General features: G+C 40.2%; 2 protein-coding genes across 9 annotated transcripts; one reads left to right on the top strand and one right to left on the bottom strand.

The window, feature by feature from the left end:
* Positions 1-4,041: 4,041 nt before the first annotated feature.
* On the bottom strand, positions 4,042-7,277 carry LOC118390122 (non-histone chromosomal protein HMG-14-like). Its single transcript, XM_035780371.1, has 6 exons — positions 7,073-7,277; positions 5,721-5,747; positions 5,511-5,540; positions 5,386-5,421; positions 5,184-5,288; positions 4,042-5,012 (listed from the first exon to the last, which is right to left on the bottom strand). The coding sequence occupies exons 1-6, from the start codon at positions 7,088-7,090 to the stop codon at positions 4,965-4,967; spliced, it is 264 nt and encodes an 87-aa protein (XP_035636264.1). The 5' UTR covers positions 7,091-7,277; the 3' UTR covers positions 4,042-4,964.
* An 18-nt stretch (positions 7,278-7,295) lies between these two features.
* On the top strand, positions 7,296-17,470 carry LOC118390123 (guided entry of tail-anchored proteins factor 1-like). Of its 8 annotated transcripts, none has more exons than XM_052457031.1 (5): positions 7,335-7,442; positions 12,808-12,846; positions 13,066-13,180; positions 14,492-14,564; positions 14,678-17,219. In XM_052457031.1, exons 1-5 carry the CDS (start codon positions 7,392-7,394, stop codon positions 14,706-14,708), a joined length of 309 nt encoding a protein of 102 aa, XP_052312991.1. In that variant the 5' UTR covers positions 7,335-7,391; the 3' UTR covers positions 14,709-17,219. The 8 variants fall into 8 exon arrangements, 2 of the variants coding, with proteins under 2 accessions (XP_035636265.1, XP_052312991.1); XR_008060524.1 differs by lacking the exon at positions 7,335-7,442 and adding an exon at positions 7,450-7,825 and having other exon boundaries at positions 13,066-13,126; XM_035780372.2 differs by lacking the exon at positions 14,492-14,564 and having other exon boundaries at positions 7,296-7,442; positions 17,148-17,470.
* The last annotated feature ends 1,919 nt before the right edge of the window (positions 17,471-19,389 follow it).

The following is a 19,389-nucleotide window of genomic DNA, read 5'->3' as shown; positions in this document are numbered from 1 at the left end:
ATTCAGTGTTCAGTACTTTCTTTAATTAAATATTCATCATGAACACATACCACGCCGCATTTTGGTCCTCCGGTCCTTCTCGCCTCTCCTCTTCAGATGAAGAGGAGGAAGACCGTGATACCGTAGAAAAATGCTTATTGAAATTCTCAATTATAGTGGATTCATCGGTGGTGACATCAGTGCAGTGGGCAGCTGGGAGAAGGTGTTCTTATTCTCCATGGACTTTACAGTGTCCCAGAACGTTTTTGAGTTTGTGTTGCAGGAAGCAAATTTCTGCTTGAAAAAGCTAACTGCCTGTGTATATTGGTTTCTAACTTCCCTGAAAAGTTCACGGGGGCTGTTCAATGCTAATGCAGAATGCCATAGGATGTTTTTGTGTTGGTTAAGGGCAGTCAGGTCTGGAGAGAACCAAGGGCTGGCTATATCTGTTCCTGGTTCTACATTTCTTGAATAGGGCATGCTTATTTAAGATGGTGAGGGAGTCATTTAAAAAAAATAACCAGGCATCCTCTACTGACGGGATGAGGTCAATATCCTTCCAGGATACCTGGGTCAGGGCGATTTAGAAAGGCCTGCTCGATGAAGTGTTTCAGCGAGCGTTTGACAGTGATGAGCGGAGGTCGCTTGACCGCTGACCCATTACAGATGCAGGCAATGAGGCAGTGATCGCTGAGATCTTGGTTGATAAACAGCAGAGGTGTATTTAGAGGGCAAATTGGTTAGGATGATATCTATGAAGGTGCCCATGTTTACGGCTTTGGGGTGGTACCTGGTAAGTTCATTGATCATTTGTGTGAGATTGAGGGCATCAAGCTTAGATTGTAGGATGGCTGGGGTGTTAAGCATGTTCTAGTTTAGGTCACCAGCAGCACGAGCTCTGAATATAGATGGGGGGCAATCAGTTCACATATGGTGTCCAGAGCACAGCTGGAGATAGAGGGTGGTCTATAGCAGGAGGCAACGGTGAGAGACTTGTTTTTAGAGAGTTGGATTTTTAAAAGTAGAAGTTCAAATTGTTTGGGTACAGACCTGGATAGTAAGACAGAACTCTGCAGGCTATCTCTGCAGTATATTGCAACACCGCCCCCGTTCTATCTTGTCTGAAAATGTTGTAGTTGGGGATGAAAATTTCAGAGTTTTTGGTGGTCTTCCTAAGCCAGGATTCAGACACGGCTGGGACATCCGGGTTGGCAGAGCGTGCTAAAGCAGTGAATAAAGCAATCTTAAGGAGGAGGCTTCTAATGTTAACATTCATGAAACCAAGGCTATTACGGTTACAGAAGTCATCAAAAGAGAGCACCTGGGCAATTGGAGTAGAGCTAGGCACTGCAGGGCCTGGATTCACCTCTACATCACCAGAGGAACAGAGGAGGAGTAGGATAGGGGTACGGCTAAAAGCTATGAGAATTGTTTGTCTAGGACATCCGGAACAGGGAGTAAAATGAGGTTTCTGGGGGCGATAAAATAGCTTCAAGGTTTAATGTACAGACAAAGGTATGGTAGGATGTGAATACAGTAATACAATATAATAAAATATAATATAAATCATATAAAGTAATACAATAGTAATACAATATCAACAGTAAAGTATCATTAAACTGACTTTTCAGAACTCTGGTACTGCCAGATTGAGATTTCTATCACCTGGCACATGCGCAAAACCATGTAAACTCCTACAAGATTTAAGGTTTGAAAGTGTGAATCGCGTGCATGTGCGTACGTCTTGTGCACGTGCCATTGGTTATTAACAAAAAAAATGATGAGCCACACATAGACACTCATGTTTTGAAATCGGTTTAATAATACATTCCTGTGGATCTTTTGTCAAAATAAGGACCAACCGCACAGATAACCCGTAGAATGAGTTCAAATGTAATTTTATTCAACATTCTGGCTTAAGAGGAAACGGTCACATTTTTTGCAGTGCTTTGTTTCAGACTGATTATCAAGAATTGGAATCACTGTCTGATTTATTAAGCCATGCACAGTGATCAGAGCAGGATGGGCTCCTCTTCTCTGAGTCGGAGACTCATGCTTCAGCATAGGTGCTAAATGCAGTGGGTCCCTATGTTTACTGGGGTCCTATACACATAACGGCATGGTACAGAGGGAAATCTTCCCTAAATGTTAATCAAAGATAAGTTTCGTTTTTTTATCTTGCTGTTTAGGTCAGGAAAGGTGAAAAGTCAAATCCATATCAACTCCTATTTGCAACCGCTGGGAGTATCTAGCTAGATCAGGGTTTCACAAACTTGGTCCTGTGGCCCCCCTGGGTGCACGTTTTGGTTTTTGCCCCAGCACTACAAAACTGATTCAAATAACCAACTCATCATCAAACTTTGATTATTTGAATCAGCTGTGTTGTGCTGGGGCAAAAATGAAAACATGCACCTAGGGAAGGCCCCAGGACCGAGTTTGGGAAACCCTGAACTAGATCAACATGATTTTATACAAAAATATAAATGCAACATGCAACAATTTCAACAATTTTACTGAGTTACAGTTCAAATAAGGAAATCAGTCCGTTTATCCATTGGGGAGACAGGCCCAGCCAATCAGAATTTGTTTTTCACCACAAAAGGGCTTTATTACAGACATAAATACTCCTCAGTATCATCAGCTGTCCAGGTGGCTGGTCTCGGACAATGCCCACAGGTGAAGAAGCCAGATGTGGAGGTCCTGGGCTAGCGTGGTTACACGTGGTCTATGGTTGTGAGGCTGGTTGGACGTACTGCCAAATTCTCTAAAACTACGTTGGAGGTGGCTTATGGAAGAGAAATTAACATTCAATTCTCTGGCAACAGCCCCTGCAGTCAGCATACCAATTTCACGCTCCCTCAAAATTTTGTGGCATTGTGTTGTGTGACAAAACTGCACAATTTAGAGTGGCCTTTGTCCCCAGCACAAGGTGCACCTGTGTAATGATCATGCTGTTTAGTCAGCTTATTGATATGCCATACCTGTCAGGTGGATGAATTATCTTGGCAAATGAGAAATGCCCACTAACAGGGATGTAAACTAATTTGTGCACAACATTTGAGAGAAATAAGATTTTTCTGCATATGGAACATTTCTGGGATCTTTTATTTCAGCTCATGAGACATGGGACCAACACTTTACATGGTGCGTTCATATTTTTGTTTAGTATATGTGCTAGCCTTTGTTCTAGGTGTGATACACACTTCTTAATATACTGAATATATGGTGAGTTTCTTTCTTGCAGCCCTACGGTACTTAAATTAGCTATATGTTTGCATTGTAATTTCAGAAAATGTCCTTAATATACAGTATCTACAGTAATAGTGGAAAGATAGTTTCACAATATTTACCCCCCAAAAAACATATTGGAGCCACACAAAATTGCATTTTAATGGTGCAGCCTTCTTATTGGTCAACAAAAGATGGACCATCTCTTGTTGTCAGATTGACTGGGGCCAGCAATGGGCAAACTTCTAACATCTCTCAGCCCCAGTTCATTTGACAAGAAATTTGTTCGCCCCCATTAATTTTACAATATTTTTTTTTACCAAAAAGAAGGCTGCACCATTAGAATGCACTTTTAGTTGGGCCCAATAACATTTTTGGGGATGAAATGTTGTGAAACACCAATGTTCCACTATTTCTGTAGATATGACATTTGACATTACAATGCAAAAATATTACATACAGCTCATTTAATGTATTTGTGTCTGAGCTCCCTCACAGTATCTTCTGATCTTTATTTTATTTCAAATTGTGTCCAATTAAGACCTAAACAATGAGGTGAGTTATTACTAATCAGCCACCTCAATTGATCAATCAAGTAAACGGATGGAGTGAAAAACAATGTGCCCATGGAATGAGTCTGACAGGAGTCTAATAACCAAGTAACGTTTTTCATGTCAAGGAGATACTGTTGCCATGTCAGTTTCAGAACTGAACTGGTATTATTTAGCTACTGCACTACATGTGGTCAGAACTGGCATCTAAAATAATTTAGTTTTTATATGATTATTTGGATTCAGACATTGTCCATTTCCATCACACAAAGAACAAAACAAGTACAACCAAATTTTTATTGGTTTGTTTATACCAATCATTACACAGATACATCTATAAACAAAGGATAAAAGAACTGTACACTTGTACTTGATACCTAAACCCCACATGAATATTGCTACTGCTGGTTTGTGTATTTGACAGCTCAAATGGATGTAGTTTCTCAGCATCCAAGGAACCATAATCGTCAGTATATTTAACTTATGTACTTCTTTAGCTTGGCTAAGAACACAATTCCATTTTTACCATACTCACAATGTACCATTACACACTGCATATAGAAAGTTGAAAACCCCTTTTAATAGCAGCTATACAAATTTATTGCAATGCTATCACAGAACAGAGACAACAAATTACACCCAATGCACAGGCCTATTAGGGAGGAACTCCAGTACTAGGGAATAGGTTTATTAAGCAGAATGGTAAAGAAAAACATAATGAGTACAAGAGTTAACATATGGAACACAGTTTAAACACCTTAAAATGGTTTCCTCATTATAAACAAAACAATGTGTTCCCCCTTGAGTTAATTCATCCCCACCACACAATGCAGGTTACGTATACCTTCCCTCATATAGCCTATGGAATGTTAGTCTCTCAGACAAGCTCTCTGTTGTTTTGACCGGATCCTGTAAACGACGTGCTTGCATGTTCTTGGTGTAGTAACCTGTCCCATTCCCACCCCATATCGAAAATAAAAACCGTTGACATTTACAATGACCGTAATTGTTCCAGAGATGTAAAAACATGGGATGCAATGAAATCCCCATCTCAAATTGTATTTTTTATTTCATAAAAAAATGTGTTTCTACAATCAAACTACTAAAAAACCTGCATTTAGAAAATAGTCGATAAAAATATACCCCTGAATTGTACAAGAAAAAGAGGTACAGGGAGCACTGATAAAAGATGTGGTTTGAGAGATGTTATTCGGCTGCCTCTTCCTCCTCTTTCTGTTCAGGTTCTTCTGGTGCCTAAATTTAAAACATAATGGAATAAAACCGTTGCAATAGTTGAGAGAACTTATTTATAATTGACATTCAATATATTATGTTTAAAACAGTATAAGATCATAAACTATCAATTTTATGTGTTTTTCTTGTCCTTATAGGACAAACTGCCTACATATCCCAGCAGTCCCTTACATCTTCCTCAGCTTTGGCTTCTCCATTCTCTGCAGGCACCTCCTTCTCAGGCTCGGTCTTTTTCACCTCTTTAGCCTTCTTGGGCTTAGGTGCTGCCTTCTCCTTCTGGAAATAAATATGTTTAATGGGATAAGACACCGTAAGTCCTAATTGCAATTAATTTACTATTAAATGCACATGTGTAATGTCTGCACTTCCTCACCTTTGGCTTGGGCTCTGCCTTTGCAATTGCAGGTTTCTGCAATGAAAGATTTGTGATTATTTGCTGAAATTCTGTTTTTGGGTGCATCTTTAATTAAAGTGTCAATAATGGTGTGTAATACTCACATTTACCAACCTCTCAGATCTCCTCTTAGGCTGAAATATTTCAAAAGAAAATACCAATTATTTACTCATATAAATGGGACAACGTTTGACATGTGTTGCTGCTGACCCCTGGTGTCAGAACAATGGAATTGTATTTAACATTTTACAACCAGCGATCACCTTGATTAAATACAACACACATTATATTTCAGTAAGATGTGTATGACTCACCTCTGCTGCCTCAACATCAGCGTTTGCCTATAATAATAATAAAATGTTAGTGACAGCTCAGCAGGGCAACCGTGTCAAGTGGGTTTTACTGGGTGAGGGACAGTTTAAATGCCAAGAGTATTAGGGCAATAATGTAATCCCCCAAAAGGCGTATAGGGAGGTAAGGAAAAGCATTGCAGCGTGTTATGGTCAGTCTCGATATAACTGCTTATTATTCCTTTTTAAAAAAAAATATACATCACCCACGAGCTATCTAATAAACGGATAATAGTGTCAACTTGCTCAGATCATGTTCCCATTTCCTATGACTATACCATGTTGCCTGTAATCTCTACGGAGAGGGGGGAATACCGACTCCGCCTACTCCCGACGCATTCATTCACTCGTGATGAATGGGATTTGCCAGGCAACATGACTGTGCTCGCTACTCCGACCAGACAGTCTACTATGCGTTCCCGCCATTCATTCGAATTTCAAACTCCGAGATCCTCAGCGATTCTCCAAATGGTTACAGAATCTACTAGAATCCCCAGCAACAAGAGCGCCTCTGTGATGTCGACGAAACGCCATTGCATAACCCAGAATTGGCTCGAGCCAACAAAAGGGCACACGGAAATGTAATTAAACCAAATATTTTAACGATGCAGCCTGTTACATTAGCTCACTTAAACGCATTTTACGTAGTTTAACTATGAACTTTTATATTGAAAAATAAAAAAAACGTCGTCAGTGTTCCCCTTGCCCACAAGGGCAGCCATGACACAAGTCTTCGTGCCCTTTTCAAAGCGCCCTAGAAGCAGTCTTCTGCGTGTGCATACCGCCCACCGTCGTGCGTTGAGCATTATGTTACCAACAATTAAGTTATATTGTAATGATGCAGTGTTTCAATACGTGTAAATGCAATGTAATCTAAATGTTATTTGCAATGACTTTGCCTAGTAAAAAAAAAATCGGTCACCAACTTTATTTCTGCAGAATCGCCATCTTACGACGTAGCTAGCGACCTACACCTCTTTGTCCTTTTATAGGTTAATGTATTTGTAAACAACCACCACGAAGACGTGACAAAACCCCAATTTGAAATAGATCTGATATAGTAAATATTAAACACCAAACATGTAACCAGTCCTAATTTTCGAAGACTAAAATCACAGCGTGAATAGGTAGAAAACCCGCCATTTCCCAAATCAAAACAGTCCGATACATTTTAAACTCTTGATTCAACACAGCAGTGCAACAATGTTGGAGCGGAACAAAACATGGATATGCGGCAACATTTCACATGCAAAAATAAATGCATTTGTTTTTTCTATCAAAGGATATATACAACCCATAAAACATATCCCACTTACTTTGCTCCTTTTAGGCATGGCTGTTTTGCGTATAAGTTCAAATAAAGAAGGAACTGTTCCAAAACGGAGCAAGAAAAATACTGTATGTTGGTATAAGATTCAAACACTACGTTCTATTACAGCGTAGCAAACCTTAATGTTCCATTGGAACAAAACTAGCTCAAACCGGATTGGATTCTCCCCCTCCCTCCCTATTGAATTCATTATAGCATCAATCTGACGGACAAGCTACTCTCCGCCCCTGGTAGCCATTGATTGGCTTTAGGAGCCGTCAACACATTTTCAAATCATAGCGAGATACCTGTGTGGATAATTTTACATGGCAATCAGATCTATATTTATTTGTCTTCAGCTGAGCACTCATCAGGGGGTAACTATGACACATTTTTGTTTTCATCTCCATATCGTTTTGCCCATATACCTTTTTTTTTTTGCAAAAGGTTAAAACTGCAAGCTCCACATACGGATATTCCCTAAACTTACACACAATACCCCTTATTATCAGCATATTAGGCTACCAACAATGCATTATCTTAATACATATATTTGAGAAAAATAAAGACAACAGTCCAAGTTCACTAGGCAAAAATACAAAGTATTCAGTAAAAATACCCTGCACCCTGGGTAGAAAGCGAAAGGTGTGTGCTTCCCTAGCGACGGCTATTGTAAATAATCAAAGGAAAATGGCGACCGGGTAGGTCCGGTTGCTATTGCAACATTGTCAAAAGGTTGTTACCGTCAATTTCCTCCTATGTGAGTATATAATTCAAGCGGCAACGTTTACAAATTGTAGCCCTATTTTACCGGTAAAGCTGTGTTCAAACTCTGATGTTGTGTCGACATGTGTCTCTGTAATAGTCTAGCACAGGGACATGATGTTCGTTCTCCTACTGGGAGAGATTGACAAAGACCCGCAAACATTTAATGGCTGGTGATGGTGACTCAGAGTTTATCTCCCTCTCCAAAACTGTCATCTGCTCTTCAACCTTATGACAATCCTTCCTGGCTCTTTTTAGCACCATAAGCGTTGCAGGCTGAAGAGTAAGGCATCTCCGTGATATACGGGTAAATGCCACATTTGGGAATATATAAAAACAAAAATGTCATTGATTTTACTGAGTTACAGCTCATATGAGAAAATCTGTCAATTTAATTAAATTCATTAGGCCCAAATCTATGGATTTCACGAGTGGGAATACAGATATGTCACAGATATACCCCCCAAAAAAAAACAATGGGCCTCAGGAGCTTGTTCGGGGTATATTTGTGCATTCAAATTGCCATTGATAAAATGCAATTGTGTTCATTGTCTGTAATTTGTCTGTAATTTATGCCTGCCCATACCATAACCCAACCATGGGGCACTCTGTTCAAAACGTTGACATCAGTTAACTGCTCGCCCACACAGCGCCGTACTTATGGTCTGCGGTTGTGGGGCCGGTTGGACAAAATACCAAATTCTCTAAAACGATGTTTGAGGTGGCTTATGGTAGAGAAATTAACATTCAATTTTCTGGCAACAGCACTGTTAGACATTCCTGCAGTCAGCACACCAATTGCACACTTCATCACATCTGTGGTGTTGTGTGACAAAACTGCACATTTCAGAGTGGCCTTTTATTGTCCCCAGCGCAAGGTGCACCTGTGTAATGATCGTGGTGTTTAATTATCTTCTTGATATGCCACACCTGTCAGGTGGCTGAATTGTCTTGGCAAGGGAGAAATGCTCAGTACTAGGGATGTAAACAAATTTGTGCATTTTAAAGAAATAAGCTTTTTGTGCATATGGAAAATGTCTGGGATCTTTAATTTCAGCTCATGAACATGGGACCAATACTTTACATGTTGTTTATATTTTTGTTCAGTGTTGTACACAGAAATCTGGTAAACAACATCACATGTGGAATGGATGGGCAAGCAGTCTGCTTTGCATATCTCATGGTTAAGTGCATTGACAGTGATGTTGATCCAAGGGAGATTTCCGCATAAGTATAATTTAAATCTTCTCAGATCCACAAACACCAAATCCTGTTTTGACCACAGTAGCAAATAGAATACTGTCCATGTATGTTTCCATCAAATCATTAACAGGAGATGACGCTGGGCCAATTGTGCGCCACCCTATTGGACAACCAATCATGATACAGCCTGGAATCGAACAAGGGTCTGTAGTGACGCCTCTAGGACTGAGATGCAGTGCCTTAGACCGCTGTGCCACTCGTGACTCTAATCTGCCATGAATTGGTGCTAATTCGTTTATTTTGTGCGAGTAACCTTACTGCACAGTTCACGGCCAGAATGGCCAAGTCCAGAATGACATGTTGATTTTATGAGTATGCTTTCTCAATGGGAGTCATACGTTGACAGTCGGCAGAGATGACGCGTTCATATCCATACAATTTCCACAGACAGAAAGTTCAGATGTGTTAAACTTTTGACGGGCCGATGGATACGCAACCATCCGTTTAGAAAAAAGAGCATTTTAAACAGCTAGGACAGTATACCATATACCAGGGTATTTGGAAATAGCTACTAGATTTTTAAAATTGTAATACCGTTAACTATTTATTTTAAGTTCAGCTACTTATTAATTAAATACCTGCATTCAACTTGAGCAATAGGTTAGAATATAAATCAGATTGTGTTTTTCATTTTGAGTTTACCATAGTTCCCTAGAACAGTTGAGCCATTTATGTTTGTTTGTAAATAGCACAAAGCGGGAGCAGGTCCAACTGTGTATTGACAGGGGTCCTGTTATATACTGAAAGTCACCTGTGTTATTTTTGCTTCAATAGAGTGATCAGGGACCTGCAACTATAGTTTTCCTTCACAGAAAATACATTAATTTTCCTCAGATGACAACAGAAGTGCAACTCTATTTGGCTGGCTTCCACACAAAGCTAAATTAGCTTACAATGAAAAAGCAAAATATTTTTTGCAAAAACTATACATGGCCATACTTCTGTTTTATAATAGAAAGAATGTAGCCAGCTACATTTCCTAACTTTTTTTCTCAAAGTTAATCTTGCATTTTACCAGAGAAAAGTAGGCTGGCTACACAGAAAAGTACCATAGTAAATTAGCTACACATAAGTCAGAGTGCTGTCTGTCTGCTGATAGAATGCTGTTTGTGAATTCTAGAGAGGTTTAACTGAAACACCAAATGAGTCTGATGCTGAGTAGAAATTTAAATAAGAAGCATTTCAGATCTGTGTTTACAAAACACAGCAAGATATTTCTTATGCATTTTCTTTTTTTTCTGCGTTAAAACAAATTGTTCTGCGTCAACACGTACCCTGCGTTTAACTTGCAACTTATCTAAGTGGCTGAATTAATAAGGTGACTGGACAAATTTGGACTTTATGCCATGTTTGAGAAGTCAAAGCCCTTTAAATGCGTTATCTGTACAGCTGCCACTGCAGCTCCTCTCCGTTCTCGGCTGTCTACTTCTCCCCATCTTCTCTGAGCAGGCATGCCCGTTGCCCCGGCGACTCCAGACTCCACACAGACACAGCGTGTACACATGCTGCTCCAGAGCCAGTACTCTTCATGTGCACAATGTCTCTCATTCGCTTCTAAATGTCCAAACTCACCAAAAATTATATTTGGTTGCTCCTACTTCCTACCTACAGTACATTTGGAAATTATGGTAAATTCAATTGATTGGACATGATTTGGAAAGGCACAGATCTGTCTATATAAGGTCCCACAGTTGAGGGTGCATGTCAGACCAAAAACCAAGCCATGAGGTTGAAGGAATTGTCCATAGAGCTCCCAGACTGGATTGTGTTGAGGCACAGATCTGGGGAAGGGTACCAAAACATTTCTGCAGCTTTAAAGATCCCCAAGAACACAGTGGCCTCCATCATTCTTAAATAGAAGAAGTTTGGAACCACCAAGACACTTCGTAGAGCTAGCTGCCCGTCCAAACTGAGCAATCGGAGGGCCTTGATCAGGGGGTTGACCAAGAACCCGATGGTCACTCTGAAAGAGCTCCAGAGTTCCTCTGTGGAGATGGGAGAACCTTCCAGAAGGACAACCATCTCTGCATCATTCCACCAATCAGGCCAGATGGAAGCCACTCCTCAGTAAAAGGCACATGACAGCCTGCTTGGAGTTTGCCAAAAGGCACCTAAAGGAGAAACAAGATTCTCTGGTCTGATGAAACTAAGATTGAACTCTTTAGTCTGAGTTCCAAGGGTCACGTCCGGAGGAAACCTGGCACCATCCCTACGGTGAAGCATGGTGGTGGCAGCATCGTGCTGTGGGGATGTTTTTCAGCAGCATGGGGCTGGGAGACGAGTCAGGATTGAGGGGAAAATGAAAACCTGCTCCAGAGCGCTCAGTAGTGCATTCGAAAGTATTTAGACCCCTTGATTTTGTTAAATTACAGCCTCATTCTAAAATTGATTCAATTGTTTTTTCCCCCTCATCAGTCTACACACAATACCCAATAATGACAAAGCAAGACCAGGTTTTTTATTTTAGATAGCTGGCCGCTAGATTTACCAATCAAAAAATGTTTTGCTGACATGGGCTAATTGAGTGACTCAGTGAATGACATAACGAGGAAAAACTGCTGATGTGTAAAAGTCTTGCTTGCTTCTCTCTCCTCATTGTATTGTTATTTTTTCATTTTGGTTAGTTGATCTGCAGGCCACCAGTTGCCCATCTCTGTTCTAAAGAGAGATTTGTTTTATCTCAAGTCCACACATACAAGTATGCATTGTTCCCTTAACTTCTAGAGATTTTTGTCAAATTAAATGTAGCCTATATAATATTTACCATTAAAAACACTATTAGTATAATGAGACATGATGGAGGTATGGCCTTGTTAATATCACCAATTTTTCCTTCCTTTCTCTTAGCTGGTTTAGTAGGTGGGAAAACTCTACTGCACAATTTGCTCCATCTTTCTATATATGGGACTCGGTACATGTATGTTAAAAAGGATGTGGGGAAGAAAAAATAGAAGAAAACAAAGGGCTGGGAGGGAGTGGTGGCCAGGGGGGTTTCAGATAACTGCTCTGAGTGTTCACTTAGGAGGCCTCTGTCACAGCTGCAGCCTGTTGCCTTCTCTTGCCCTCTGTTTTCTCATTTTCCCGCTCGATCTCTTGAGTCCCTGACAGTAACAGAGGAAGGAAAAGGGCTCCCTTTCAAGAACGTGCCATTTAGCAGCACACCACTTCCACGGACCAGTGGTGACCCAATACAGGACCATTATTCTGTCCGAATGGAACTAATATATACTTGTAGATACTATACCCCATGCAGATTTATTTTAAGGGAAGAATGTGCTGAAAATTTCTGTCAAAGATAATTCTACCACTCCTCTATCATTTCAAATGTGAAACCAAAGCACAATGACACAGTGAAATAATTTAATGGAGAAGTTTTAATATCTTTAGGGTGTTAGCACCCTTAAATTAATTGTGATGCAGTAAATGCAGCGATCAGTATGAATACATGGAGGGTTTCAAATTAGAATCTCCCATAATCCTCAGGATAGAGCTTGAGGTGGATGAAGGAAGGTAAAGGTGACCTTGACGTGAGACACTTCCTGTGGCTTGACCAAAGCTTCTTTGAGGAGGGGCAACACTTCTGCTGACATCTCCACCCCTTCTAACCAGCTGCCGTACAGTCTCACCTGTTGGCCTTACAGTTCCACTGTGATACTGTCTCTGTGTCAGAAACCACACTCTGTTATCAGTTTGTATTATTCTCTCTTCCCCCAGTTAATTCCAGAAATGGTCAGCAGCCCACAGTCAAGTACGGTAAGCGATGTAAACCTGAGATGTATGGAGTATAAACTAAAATATATATATAATTAAAATTCATTGGTATATTTTCACAGTAGTTTGGCTTATTTCACAATCTTGCAATAGGAAACTATGCAAATATTTAATAGATGTGGGACTGGATGATGACGGACAGATGCACAGTCCAATGGGAGCAAGTGACAGAGAGTGACGTCCTCTCTCTGTCTCTCCCAGGCCATGCTGATGATGTCTCTGATCTGGAAGTACTATGCTGACCCAGTGACGGTTCTGCCCAGTAAGTGGCTTTTCTCCTCTAGAGCGAATGGTGGCTGCCCATCTGGAGTAGCAGGTAAGCCAGATTACAGTGCCTGCACTGAGAGGGGCTCTTAACACCAGGTGGGGTTGCATCTTCAATGGTTCCCTATGTAGTGCGCTATTGTATTAATGCTCTTCCAGGGATCCAGACTGCGACCATATAGTTGTATTTTGTTACCCTTTGACTTGGTTTTGCAAGTTACATTTTTTGTTGGTCACACTAGTGCGGGCTGTACATTCTACCTGGTCACCTCACTCAAAACATCTTGTTTTTTTTTGCGCATAAAACCATTATTTGGTCTAATGGTGAAGTGCATGATTCCTGTAATGAAAGTGTCTGCCCTGCTGCTGTGCCTGGTTCACACTTTTACAATTGAGATATTTTTTTATTTTTTTTATTTTACCTTTATTTAACCAGGCAAGTCAGTTAAGAACATATTCTTATTTTCAATGACGGCCTGGGAACAGTGGGTTAACTGCCTGTTCAGGGGCAGAACGACAGATTTGTACCTTGTCAGCTCGGGGGTTTGAACTCGCAACCTTCCGGTTACTAGTCCAACGCTCTAACCACTAGGCTACGCTGCCGCCCCATATATGATATGGCTTTGAAATACGGAGCTGTGCATCGGCCATTACGAGTGCACTAGGCCTCATTGGGTAGTAGGTTTGAACTTGGTAGGAAATCAATTGTGTTCAATGCATTGAACTCATTAAAACATTTATACATTTTCCCAAGTGTATAATAAGACATTTTTATTTCACCTTTATTTAACCAGGTAGGCCAGTTGAGAACAAGTTCTCGTTTACAACTGACCTGGCCAAGACAGCAAAGCAGTGCGACAAATTAGAAGGAAAAAAAACAGAAAATCACAGTGTAGGATTTTTAATGAATTTATTTGCAAATTATGGTGGAAAATAAGTATTTGGTAATAACAAAAGTTTATCTCAATACTTTGTTATATACCCTTTGTTGGCAATGACAGAGGTCAAACGTTTTCTGTAAGTCTTCACAAGGTTTTCACACACTGTTGCTGGTACTTTGGCCCATTCCTCCATGCAGATCTCCTCTAGAGCAGTGATGTTTTGGGGCTGTTGCTGGGCAACACGGACTTTCAACTCCCTCCAAACATTTTCTATAGGGTTGAGATCTGGAGACTGGCTAGGCCACTCCAGGACCTTGAAATGCTTCTTACAAAGCCACTCCTTCGTTGCCCAGGCGGTGTGTTTGGGATCATTGTCATGCTGAAAGACCCAGCCACGTTTCATCATCAATGCCCTTGTTGATGGAAGGTTTTCACTCAAAATCTCACGATACATGGCCCCATTCATTCTTTCCTTTACACAGATCAGTCGTCCTGGTCCCTTGGCAGGAAAACAGCCCCAAGGCATGATGTTTCCACCCCCATGCTTCACAGTAGGTATGATGTTCTTTGGATGCAACTCAGCATTCTTTGTCCTCCAAACACGACAAGTTGAGTTTTTACCAAAAAGTTATATTTTTATTTCATCTGACCATATGACATTCTACCAGTCTTCTTCTGGATCATCCAAATGCTCTCTAGCAAACTTCAGACGGGCATGGACATGTACTGGCTTAAGCAGGGGGACACGTCGGGCACTGCAGGATTTGAGTCCCTGGCGGCGTAGTGTGTTACTGATGGTAGGTATTGTTACTTTGGTCCCAGCTCTCTGCAGGTCATTCACTAGGTCCCCCTGTGTGTTCCTGAGATTTTTGCTCACCGTCCTTGTGATAATTTTGTCCCCGCGGGGTGAGATCTTGCGTGGAGCCCCAGATCGAGTGAGATTATCAGTGGTCTTCTATGTCTTCCATTTCCTAATAATTGCTCCCACAGTTGATTTCTTCAAACCAAGCTGCTTACCTATTGCAGATTCAGTCTTCCCAGCCTGATGCAGGTCTACAATTTTGTTTCTGATGTCCTTTGACAGCTCTTTGGTCTTGGCCATAGTGGAGTTTGGAGTGTGACTGTTTGAGGCTGTGGACAGGTGTCTTTTATACTGATAACAAGTTCAAACAGGTGCCATTAATACAGGTAACGAGTGGAGGACAGAGGAGTCTCTTAAAGAAGAAGTTACAGGTCTGTGAGAGCCAGAAATCTTGCTTGTTTGTAGGTGACCAAATACTTATTTTCCACCATAATTTGCAAATAAATTCATTAAAAATCCTACAATGTGATTTTCTGGATTTTTTTCTTCTCATTTTGTCTGTCATAGTTGAAGTTTACCTATGATGAAAATTACAGGCCTCTCTCATCTTTTTAAGTGGGAGAACTTGCACAATTGGTGGCTGACTAAATACTTTTTTGCCCCACTGTATATGTATGTGTGTATATATATATATATATATACTGTATCCCACACTATCTATTGAATTATCCGCTCTGTCACTGCTCATCCATATATTTTATATATTCTTATCCCATTCCTTTACTAGATTGTGTGTATTAGGTTTTGTTATGGAATTGTTAGATATTACCTGTTAGATACTGCTGCACTGTCGGATCTAGAAGCCTAAGCATTTCACTACACTCGCAATAACATCTGCTAACCATGTGTATGTGACCAATAAAATTTGATTTGATTTGATGAAACTTGCTCTCATGAGGACCGCTACAGGAAAAGACCCAGAGTTGCCTCTGCTGCAGAAGTTCATTAGTTACCATTCTCAGAAATTGCAGCCCAAATAGTACACATAAAGATGAAGGCAAATTGAAAATAAAAAACATCTGTATCTTCTGGTGCCCTAATTTTGACTTTCAAATCTAAAGAATTATAGCCTATTTGTTAACCTAACAATCATGACAATCACTAGATTAGGTTGCAAATCAAAATCTTTTCAATCATGGATTCCTGCTTGGACATGTTAGATGTAACAACTTATTTATTGAATACCAGTAGTTTATGACACATCTTATAAAGCATTATGAATGACTTGATAATATAATGACAAATATTTATATTGTGTGACGCTGTAATTAATTTTTGTTGGGGTGCGAGCAAATCATGGTCTTGTGCCATCAACTGAAAAAGTTGGTAGTCTGGAGCGCTGTATTCTATCCATTCAACTCAATATCTGTTTTGTTTTAAAAGTCTGACTAGAACCAAGCAATGATTTTACCTTCATAGGTAGAGGTTTACCTGGGCTCAATGTGAACAGAATTAACACCAGTTCCCCAAGCTTTAAAGTCATACACTGATTATACAAAACATTTTAAGAACACCTTCCTAATATTGAATGCCCCCCCCCCCACCCCCCCCCAGTCTACAAGGTGTCAAAAGAGTTCCACATGGATGCTGGCCTCCATGTTGACGCCAATGCTTCCCACAATTGTGTCAAGTTGGCTGAATGTCCTTTTGGGTCACCACCATTCTTGATACACACTGTTGAATGTGGAAAAACCCAGCAGTGTTGCAGTTCCTGACACAAACCGGTGGGCCTGTCATCTACTACCATACCCCGTTCAAAGGCACTTCAATATTTTGTCTTGCAAATTCACCCTCTGAATGGCACACATACACAATCCAAGACTTTAAAATCATTCCTTAACCTGTATCCTCCCCTTCATCAACACTGATTTGAAGTGTATTTAGCAAGTGACATCAATAAGAGATCATAGCTTTCACCTGGATTCCCCTGGTCAATCTACAGGGGTCTGAATACTTTCCAAATGCACTGTATGTCATGGAAATGTTCTTGTTTTGTACACTCACTGTATTTTGGAGAACTTTTCCTCAGTTCTGTTTAAACCCTGAAGTCTCTGTTTCTCTGAGAACAGTAATACCTATGGATCTTCATAAGTCCCTGCCTGTAAATTTGTCATATTTTCATGGTTTGCATTTTTTTAGCTTGATCTGTGACTTTCAGAATCTTGAACGCTTACGTTTAGAAATCAGGTTAGATGACATGGATATGGTCTCTGGGACTGTATCTAACTGGTAGTATAATGATGCTTCATTAACCAGCTCTTGTGCCTGTGTTTCAGATGGCGTTGGAATCCCATGGCAGCTCATTGTTTGTAACAAGGCTGTTACATTTTGATAAACCATCAGGATTGTTTTGTAGCATTTTCTTTCTTTACCAATCCATTCCTCGTCATGAAACTACATCAGACTTCTCAAAGTTGTCTTATGAACTAAGTCTGGCTTAATAATGGTTACAATTTGTTCATTTTCTAAATTATTCAAGCCATATCACTCTTTTACCTACATGCAACAGTGTTCTGCTGTGCATCTTTGTTTGTTGGTTGCCTACTTTATAACCCTCTTCCAGAATTATTATTATTTTGACTTATCAATAAAAACCTGCGAGCCGCACACACCCTAGTTTCAACGGAATATTATCTGCAGGCAGCAAGTGTGCAGCTCTCAACTGGTTTTGACATGGAGCAGCTCACAGAAGAAGGACATTGGTAGCCGGGTAGGAAAGACGTTTAAATGTAGGATATCTACAAGTAAATGCTGACAAAGGCAACAATCGGTATGCAAACCAGGTATTTAAAAAGTTAATCCAAAGTGTTAGTAGGCTATTTGTGATGCGCAATTGTCATCATAAACTGTTTGCATCAGGGGCGTAGACATGGTTGGGCCTGGGTGGACAGAGGCCCACCCACTGTGGAGCCAGGTCCTGACAGGCCCACCCAATCAGATATAAGCATTGTTGTGGATTTAGACCTTAATTTTTTTTTTAAATAAAAAGTGTTGATGTTGAGAGTGAAAAATATCAAATCTATAGGAAAACTCATAAAAACAGGGGTTTTCACAGGGTGCCTTTCCTTCGCTGGGTGGGCCGTTTGGGGACTTTTTGGCAAAATTAGAGTATACCCACTTCTCCAGGCACCACTGCATAGGGCTGATGGAAAGACAGCAGTCACACAGCATGATGTTAAAGGATAAGCAGTCCATAAACTCTGGCATGATAAGCCAGTAGGTCCCAATCATAAGAATACAACAATGCAACCATTAACCATTTCCCAGTCAAAATGTAGAACTATTACTTCTCATTGCAAAAAACATTTAACTTTTAGCACACACTGTAACCTAAAGTTTAAAGTGGAACTGCCAGCGTTTGAACTACTTTGCAGATATGAAATAAACAGACAATCATATCAGTTAAAAATATCAAATTCCCAGCTAATCAAATTCCCCTCATAATGTTTTTCAGTGGCTATACACAGGTAGAGATTTGGGTGTCATTTGGTTAGCTAGCAAGAACTTGAAAGACTGTTATCCAGTTAGCATATCTATTGCGTTCACAAATACACTCTGGCTATGTACTTCGATTTAAGAGCACTCTCGTTTGAGTGTACCAGAGCGCAGAACAACTGATGAATTTATGAACGCGCAACACCAACTGAATATGACCGGTGTCAGTAAACGTAAACGTAGGCAAAAAAAAAAACGAAATTAGTCAAAAACGCTCTAGATAAACAGCCTATCCAGCTCTGCTACAGCGAGTAAAATGGTCGGGCTGAGATGTTCTCTCATTTGTGTCTGGAAGTAGCAAGCTAGCCAACTTTAGCTAGTTAGCTTGGGTGCTTCGTTGGGACAAGAATGCATTGGCAGGCAAGATGCAGAAGGATGAGGAGGCTACAATTCCCCATCGTTTATCAGTGCAATTTTGACAGCCAACTAGATTCAAAAGTTTGTGAGGGTTTATCTAATGTTCCTTTGTTTGATTTTAGATCTTCTTGCTCTGGCTAGCATTAGTTGTTGATCTTGTTGTTGATGTACATAACTGAAGAAGAGAGAGCCTACCTTTTTCAGGGTTGTTTGATCAAGACTGATGTTTTTATTCAGTTTTAGTTGCAGTGTCTATTAATGGTCCAAACGCATGGCCACGTTCCCACTCTATATTGCTATAGGGTTTTCACAAATTCCTTAGTATATGTAGTTTCTAAACATTGTAATATGTAATTATGAAAATGTCTAAGTGATTGTTTGTCAGAACATTTAAAAATAAAGTGTACATTTTCCTGGGGGTGTATATGAACAGATTTGAATAGATTTCATGTTGCTAAAATGCTGTCAGTTCCACTTTAAATGCATCAATGTTTCACAAACATACAGTATTTTCAGAAAGTAATCAGACTAGGGATGCACTATATATCGGTGAGCATATCGGAATCGGACGATATTAGCTAAAAATGTTAACATCAGCATCGGCCAGATGTCTAGTTTAACACCGATGTTAAAAACCGACGTCAAAGCTACCGTGAATACCTATAT

This window comes from Oncorhynchus keta, chromosome 11 (genome assembly GCF_023373465.1).
Source record: "Oncorhynchus keta strain PuntledgeMale-10-30-2019 chromosome 11, Oket_V2, whole genome shotgun sequence".
NCBI lineage: Eukaryota > Metazoa > Chordata > Actinopteri > Salmoniformes > Salmonidae > Oncorhynchus > Oncorhynchus keta.
This window is presented reverse-complemented; position numbering and strand designations above follow the sequence as displayed.

What these genes read in the sequence shown, in the direction of transcription:
- LOC118390122 (XM_035780371.1), bottom strand. An exon ending in CTGATGTTGAGGCAGCAGAG is followed by an intron (nt 5,541 to 5,720) that starts GTGAGTCATACA and finishes GAAATATTTCAG; the next exon opens with CCTAAGAGGAGATCTGAGAG. An exon ending in GATCTGAGAGGTTGGTAAAT is followed by an intron (nt 5,422 to 5,510) that starts GTGAGTATTACA and finishes CTTTCATTGCAG; the next exon opens with AAACCTGCAATTGCAAAGGC.
- LOC118390123 (XM_052457031.1), top strand. Translation starts at nt 7,392, where the DNA reads ATGGCAATCAGATCTATATTTATTTGTCTTCAGCTGAGCACTCATCAG. An exon ending in AGCTGAGCACTCATCAGGGG is followed by an intron (nt 7,443 to 12,807) that starts GTAACTATGACA and finishes CTCTTCCCCCAG; the next exon opens with TTAATTCCAGAAATGGTCAG. An exon ending in CTGCCCATCTGGAGTAGCAG is followed by an intron (nt 13,181 to 14,491) that starts GTAAGCCAGATT and finishes TCCTTTACACAG; the next exon opens with ATCAGTCGTCCTGGTCCCTT.